The sequence below is a fragment of the Python bivittatus genome, unplaced genomic scaffold (genome assembly GCF_059951505.1).
Source record: "Python bivittatus isolate LINGU-HERP-01145 unplaced genomic scaffold, Pbiv_v1 ctg000680_np1212, whole genome shotgun sequence".
Classification (NCBI taxonomy): Eukaryota; Metazoa; Chordata; class Lepidosauria; order Squamata; family Pythonidae; genus Python; species Python bivittatus.
Window position 1 is genome coordinate 7569499 of NW_028277095.1, and position 7197 is coordinate 7576695.

Here is a 7197-nt window from a genome sequence, read left to right on the forward strand (position 1 = left end):
ATGGAGGTTGATTACAAGATGGACAGTAGCAGCAAGGAGGCCCTAATGTCTGAAGCACCTCCGGTGAGTTTCACTGCTCCTGGGAAGAAATTTTTGTTCCTGCAACTATAACTTGGAACCATTTGTGGGAGGTGATCTGGAGAAACAGAGTCAACTAGGCTTAGCCCATAATATATGATAACTGAGGTGGAGAATTCTAGTTACCCAACCCTTTGGCCAATTAACATGGGGCACAACCTATGAAAATTTTCTTCCATGTTTCTCCCTGACTTCCAGTCATTTCATTTTCCATCTGTCAGAAAGGTCCCTCTCCTCCTCTGCTACTTTTATAGATGCCCCAAATCTGTTGCCTGAATACAATAGTAGAGCCATCTGGCAGCCTAGAGATTAATGATACATATGAAGCAGGCTGACATGGAATGAATTTACTCAGAGGAAAGAGATCCCTAGCTGGTTATCATTACAGCTCTGGGGGAAGGGAGGAGGGAAGCATATCTTCTGCCCCATCCACTACCACAGGGTGACTTCCTGAGAGAATACAAAACAGGGGTTCTGTCTCATTATGTCATTTGGGGTGAAATGCAGCACCATCGGGTTAGGAGTGCTCACATCTTCTCTGATCTTGCAGGATTACACAGAATCTCCCAAGCATCCTGGCCTTCCTTGCAGGAAGTTCTTGGTCATGGTGGTGGTGATTGTGGGGATTGTTCTGGTGGTCCTGACTTTCCTGCTGGCAGGGTTGCGCATCACCGAGAAACATACCGAGGCGGTAAGGGCAGCTTGACCATGACTCCTATGGTGAAACTATGGAAGATACTTCCAAAAGAAGTCCATAATAATTCATCTCCATCCATCTCCATCTCCATAATAGGCCATCAAAAATCAGGATGGTGGCCATGATTGTGTGGCTTTTAGGTGAAGATGTCCTTGGTCTCCACTTTCAGGGAAGAGTTCTTATCCCTTTCCCTCAGCTGCCCGCTCCAATGTAAGTTAAGAATCTTGGTGGATCTTCAGTACTGATGCTGAACTCAGGTTTTTCCTTGTGCAGACACACCCCGCCTACTCAGAGCCATTGCTGAGCCTGGCTGGGAAATCTGCAACTCCCCAGTCCCTTTGGTGACATCTAGAAGTCCCTCTGACCACACAGCTGCATTTTATTTTCTGTCACTTAGGTGTGGGAAAAATGAGAAACCTAGGATAAGCCTAAAGACGGCTTGGCAGAATTTAAACTCTGTTGCCATCATTGCCCACCCCCCAAACCAGAAACCCCTAATGATGCAGCTAAGGGTGTCTGCAGGGGGTGTCAAAAAGGTCAAGATGCTGGCTACGCCCATACATTGAAGCCCCCATGTAAAAAAGGGTATGATTGCAGCCGCCATCTTGTCTTTCTTGATGCTCCCTGCAGACACCCTCAAATACAGCTGCAGCTGCAGGCATTTGTAACTCCATCTCTCTTACAGAAGCCCTGCTTCCCCAAAAAAGATCACAGGCAGGTCTCAGCCTCTAAAGATTGCCTCCCCTCCCAGTGCTGAGATGGGAGAAGAGTAGGAGGTCTTCCATCTCACAGAGGTTTGGGCTGCAGCTTTTACAAGCCCAGCCCAACTAGGCCAATTGTCAGGAATTAGGGAGATTAGCAATTAAAACATCTGGAGAACATCCCATTGTCTACTTGGAGAAAAGTATCTAAGAAGTAGCAGCCATGATTAAAAGCAATTCATGCTTCTTTGAGAATCAGAAGTACCACTGGGAGATTATCTTATTCTAAACTATAAAGAAGCTTGTGAACTTTTAGCATTCCCAATGCCTGGGTTGTCATCATATGCTAGACCAAGTTCAAATGGGGTTGGCTAGCTTGCATTTTGGCATGTTGTGGGAATCCAGCCATGGTCTGAGCAGGTGTGCAAGCCAGGCCATCATGTGAATCCATCATCTGGGTTATTTGTCTGGGCAGTGCATGCTTTGTTGACCCAACAGTTGGTTTTCTTAAGCCAGGTTTAAGGTTCAGTGTGTGGTGCGACACCACCCAATGGTCCTCGTCCTTCCTGGAAGTTCTAATTCCCAGTTTTCTTCCCATTTGTTTGTGCTTCTTGGTGATACCTAGGTCCTGCAAATGACCATTCAAGGCCTGGATGGCAAAGGCTCCCCCCAGCACCTTTCCATGAGCCAGAAGGAAAGAATGGCCATATTTCCCATCCACATGAAGCTCAACACTTCTGCCACAGTGGTCTATGACTACAGCAATGTAAGATGTGCACCTTCCTTTGGCTTCACTTGTCTTGTCCAAGGGCCTGCCTGCACAGCTGGCCCAACACCTTTTCAGAATTGAAACATTCTCCCCTGCCTTTTAAAGTAAACTTCTAGTTCTCATTGTGGCACAGATGGAATGTTATGACTTTATTGAAAACTTCCAACCTGAAGATATGTCCCAGCTTTGGGGAAGGGTCTTCCCTGTTGCAATTCAGTTAGAGAGGAGAGGAATGAATGAAGCTGATAAATAATCCTCATTGCACAGAGAAGAGACTGGCCCAGGGTGGCTGTTGCTTTGCATAAAGTGATCCTGTGAATTTGATGCTAAGCTAGACAAACATCTAGATATTTGCTCAGCTTCCCTTCACTGCAAATGTTCAAGCGGGGGCTGGACAGCCATCCATCAGAGATGCTTCATTTTGGATTCTTGCTTGGAGAAGAGATGGGGAAAAGAGAATCAATGAAGCCTTCCAACTTTCTGCTTCTGTGAGAAGCCCCAAAGTCTTTCCTAGGGTTGACTGTAGAGTATCCTCAAAAACGTCAACATGGTGGCCAGGATGGTCTGGTTGAAGCTCTCCCACACACGTAAAGAAGAGGCAGAGTTTTGATTGCACCATGGCAGCCACCATCTTGACTTTTTGGATCCTACCCTGCCGAAATCCTGGTCTTAACCAATCCCACCCCATGCAAGTTGGGATGGGTGTAGACAAGTAAGTCATCTCATGGATTAAGATGCTTGTAATGGGGAGGGGGTTAATAAAGTCAAGTTAGTGGTCATGCCCATGCAATTAGAGCCCAAATCGTTTTGAGGGGTATTGCAACATATTCTGCAAAAATCTACTCCAAGGAATCGCCTAGAGAGAAAGTAAGGGGCCTGAGCTATTTTGATCAGCTAGGAGAAAAGACCTCTGAGGTGGGGGTGCTGTGTTGTAAGATACCCAAATAGTGGCAGATGTGATTGGTTGCCAGTACAAGCTCATCCCCACACTCTGCCTTTGAACAGCTGGTGATTGGCTATAGATCATGGCCAGGACGGTCCTGCTACATCATTAGAATGAACCCGAAGGACATCCAAAGCTTGGATGCTGCCATCAAGGTCTTCCGGCATGTTCAGGTGAGTAGGCAAGCCTACTCAGGTAAAAAGTGAGTGCACTCAAGGCGGAAAGACCCATTGACTCACCTTCTAGATTTCCCAGCTTTGGTGGAACCCCCTGTTGCCTCTTGTCTGCTGCCCAAAGCAGCTGCTTCATTGTGCCCAGAGGCAGAGCTGGCCCTGTGCCCTCTAGATGGGCCCAATTGCAACTCCCATAATTCCCAACCATCCAGCCATTTGATGGAAGCTCTGTTCCAACTTATCTTGAAGGCACTAGCTGGGGAGGGCTGTTCTCACAGCCAGATGGTTTTGATGGTTCCCAAAATGATCGCATAGAGAAGCAACTCTGCCCACCATCAGAAGGAGCCGTGGACTTCCCTAGTGGAGCCATGCTTCTTTTTCCCCTTCCTCTTGCAGAAACATCCTCCCTCGCTGCCCCTTGAACGGAGTGGGAAGCCAATGGAAACGCTCTCTGCGATGCTGGCCCACCGTTCTATGCTCGGAGCTGCCATCAACCTCCTCTGCAGCAGCGTTCCCATCTACTGGGCTTAATGGAGCCCGGGCGAAACAGGCAGAGCGGGGTTCGGAAGGGCAATGAACCAATGCCAGCAGCCTCCCGTTGGTACAACAGACCCCCTCCCCACTTGTATGACCGTGTTACTTACATTTTGTCTGTTTTTATCATTTATGTTTTTGTACTTTTTCAAAAGCCTGTTCATTGCCCTGAGAGTTTGGGTATAAATAGAATCAATCTACTAACCCAAAGACAGATTCTTGGGGAACCTTTGGGAAACCTCAGACCTCACAGGGCGGATGACTTCTAAATGCAACATTCAAGTTGTCCAAGTATTGGGGTGCAAACATTCCCAACTACACAGTTCACAAAGCAACAATGGCTGGAGATGCTCTGTCACTAAAAGGGCTACAGCCTAGATTAAATAGGGTTTGATAATGTGTGGTTTAGCATAAGCTTCAACTGACAGGTCTCTCTCTGCTTGGATTTCAACTGCTTGGAGCCAGCTGGATTTTATACTTGCAAAAGATGAAAAACCAACAACCCTTGTTTCACCCCCAATGATCTTGGATAGGTCCTCGGTGCAAACTATTAGCGCTTCCTGCCTGATAGGTCCAGTCTGCAACCTCTCCAAGACTCCAAGAAAGTCTACAGCTCTGTTCATTCAACACCTTAACCCCAAATCAAACAACTCACATTAGGACTTAATACAATGTATGAATTCAGACATTGGCATTTCCAACCACCCATTAAGGTTTACTACATCGCATGAACCAGCCAGTTGCAGTTTATCCAGTAAACTATGGCTAAGCTAATCACAGCTTAGAAAGCGATGTGAATATACAGGCATGTCTCTGTTTTCCCTGGATTTTTTAAACCATCTTGCCTTGAAAATACAAATTTGCGCACATTATTTTGTAAAACTTCATAAGTTCTCACTCTGTTATACTCAGCAGAATCTTGAAATGAGAGCAGGCTGTTTTACAGGACAAGACGATGAGCTAACTGGGAATCTGTGGTTTGCAGGCAAAGGGGCCCTGGATTGAGTCCCAGCATCTCCAGAAAGATTTGGGAAAGTCTCAGATTTAAAATCTTAAATAGCATATTCATTCATTCAATCAATCAGCCAATCAGTCAATCAATCAGCCACAACAACTAAGAACCCACCTTCTGCCGTTTCAATATCAGTAACCCTAAAGCGGGGGGTCAAATCCATAAAAACATATAAAATTCCCGAGGCCCGTGGCTGCAACAAGATCAGCAGCCAAAATGGCCCATCAGTGAAAATTCAGCCCAAAGCCAGAATAAACAGGTTGGCATTAAGTGATGCTGAAAGCAAACCAAACCTGGTGCCAATTGAAGCAGCCAGGGAGCAAACTTCACGAACAGAGCGCCCATTTGGAGAATGTCCTCTCTCAGACTGCTGCCCAGGGAACTTCGACAATACATCACAGGGCATCCTTTCTCATCTTAACTGCCAGGAGCGACAGAAGGAACAGGCAATCCAGCATGACCTTGTTCATCATACTAACAAACAACGGCTTGTACCTACTAGTAGGGCTTGTTCTGACATATAAACCCTTCTGTGGTTTGCGATTTAGATACCTGACCTTTGGGGGTTAAAAAGAGTTAAAGAGGAAGGGGAAAAATTAAGATGGCAATTACTCGATTGAAAGAAGGGCGGAAGTCATAATTCTGTTTTCTTACTTTTCTCACTTTTTTTCCTTTTTTTCTATCTTTTCTTCTTTCGTATTTTTCTTTCATTTTCTATACTTTTATTGTATTGAAAATCTTTAATAAAAATATTTTTTAAAAAAATATAATGATCCGACCTTGTCTGAGGCCATTTTTGATGTCAGACTGAACCAGGGAGATGAATGGTTTGAATGTATTTTAAGCAGCATTGGGCTTAAGTCTCTGCACACTTTCGTGCAAGGTATTAGTTCTGGTGTTTTGTTTAGGGGAGCATTCAAACTTTCAGTTCCCTCCCTGAAATGATATTTTTCTGAGGTTGCTGGTTATGTGGCTCAGCCCTCAGCACATTTGAAGGACTAGCTTTTTTCCAGATCTGAGATTAATAAAAGTATCTGAAAATTCTGCTTCAAATTCCTTCACTCATGATATCAATCAGTTGGTTTCAACAATTAATTTGTATTGCTCTGCTCTTTGAAGTTTTGGGTTTTTTTAAAATACTGCTTGCAAAATCTGTAATAAATAATATGCGGAACAAGAAAATGTTAGCTATAATAAAGAAAATGTGGTACAAAAGATCCAATCTTCAAGTTGCATTGAATGAACTTTGAACCAGAATGAGGCATGAGAATCTGCTGTCCCGCTTGCTCATTTATGACATCTTCATGATCAGGGTCCATCCCACAGTTTCTGCCATTTCTGATTTGTAGGCCTCCCAAGGCATGACCGGATTTGTCTCTGCCCTGTATCTGGAGGTGTGAACCCAAAAAGGAGCTTTAGTCTGCAGGCTCCAGAAATCCTGACCTTGTAGGTCATAATCTAGAGCAGTGTTTCTCAACCTTGGCACCTTTAAGACGAGTGGACCAACTCCCAGAATTCCCCAGCCACCCACTTCACGAGTTGAAGTCCACTCGTCTTAAAGGTGCCAAGGCTGAGAAACACTGATCTAGAGGAATTTATATTCCTATGTTTAAGGAGGGGGAAAGAAACAGTGAGTGATTTCATCCACTCCAGAGAACAGTGAACATGCTTTGGATCCACTGAAATTAGTGGAACAGAAGTACATTCTTACCTTCTCTTAACCCCATTCAAAAACAAAATAACAACAACAAAACCTTTGGCACTAATAAGTTTAAGCCAATCTATATGTCCTGTGGTCCAAACCAAAGCTGGCCATGGATTTTCTCCTGCAAATGCCAGAAAATATTCTCCAACCAGGGTTTGGAAGAAGCATGTGATGCTAGATATCTTCATAGGACAGAGGTATTCTGGAAGAGAGCTCTATGGGTCAACCAATGCTTTGACCTTTGGGGATAACTTCCCCATTTTCTCTTCCCTCTCCCTCACTGTACCATGGACCTTGATTTTGTGGAACAGGGCTGCTCTGGGGCAGGACAGGCCATTTCTCAGATTCAAGAAAATTCAGGACATTGCTAATGAAACCACTGACCAGGAGATTTGATTATGTGCCATCAAGTTACTGACTTAGCAACCACATCGAGTTTTTTTCCGGTGAGAATCTGTCCCTAACCTGATATTTTTCAAGTCTTCCAACAGCATACCCATCGTCACTGTAACTGAGTCCACCCACCTTGCTGCTGGTCATCCTCTTCTTCTCTTTCCTTCCATCTTTCCCAGCATCAGATCCTTC

The 7197-nt window shown here is 44.9% G+C and overlaps 1 protein-coding gene across 1 annotated transcript; it reads left to right on the forward strand.

Moving 5' to 3' along the window:
• On the forward strand, positions 1-3892 carry SFTPC (surfactant protein C). Its single transcript, XM_088152112.1, has 5 exons — positions 1-63; positions 629-769; positions 2102-2242; positions 3251-3361; positions 3758-3892. The coding sequence occupies exons 1-5, from the start codon at positions 1-3 to the stop codon at positions 3890-3892; spliced, it is 591 nt and encodes a 196-aa protein (XP_088008238.1).
• Positions 3893-7197: the final 3305 nt, after the last annotated feature.

Coding starts and splice junctions, on each gene's coding strand:
- SFTPC (XM_088152112.1), top strand. CDS start 1: ATGGAGGTTGATTACAAGATGGACAGTAGCAGCAAGGAGGCCCTAATG. Junction 64..628: donor TAATGTCTGAAGCACCTCCG/GTGAGTTTCACT, acceptor CTGATCTTGCAG/GATTACACAGAATCTCCCAA. Junction 770..2,101: donor CCGAGAAACATACCGAGGCG/GTAAGGGCAGCT, acceptor GGTGATACCTAG/GTCCTGCAAATGACCATTCA.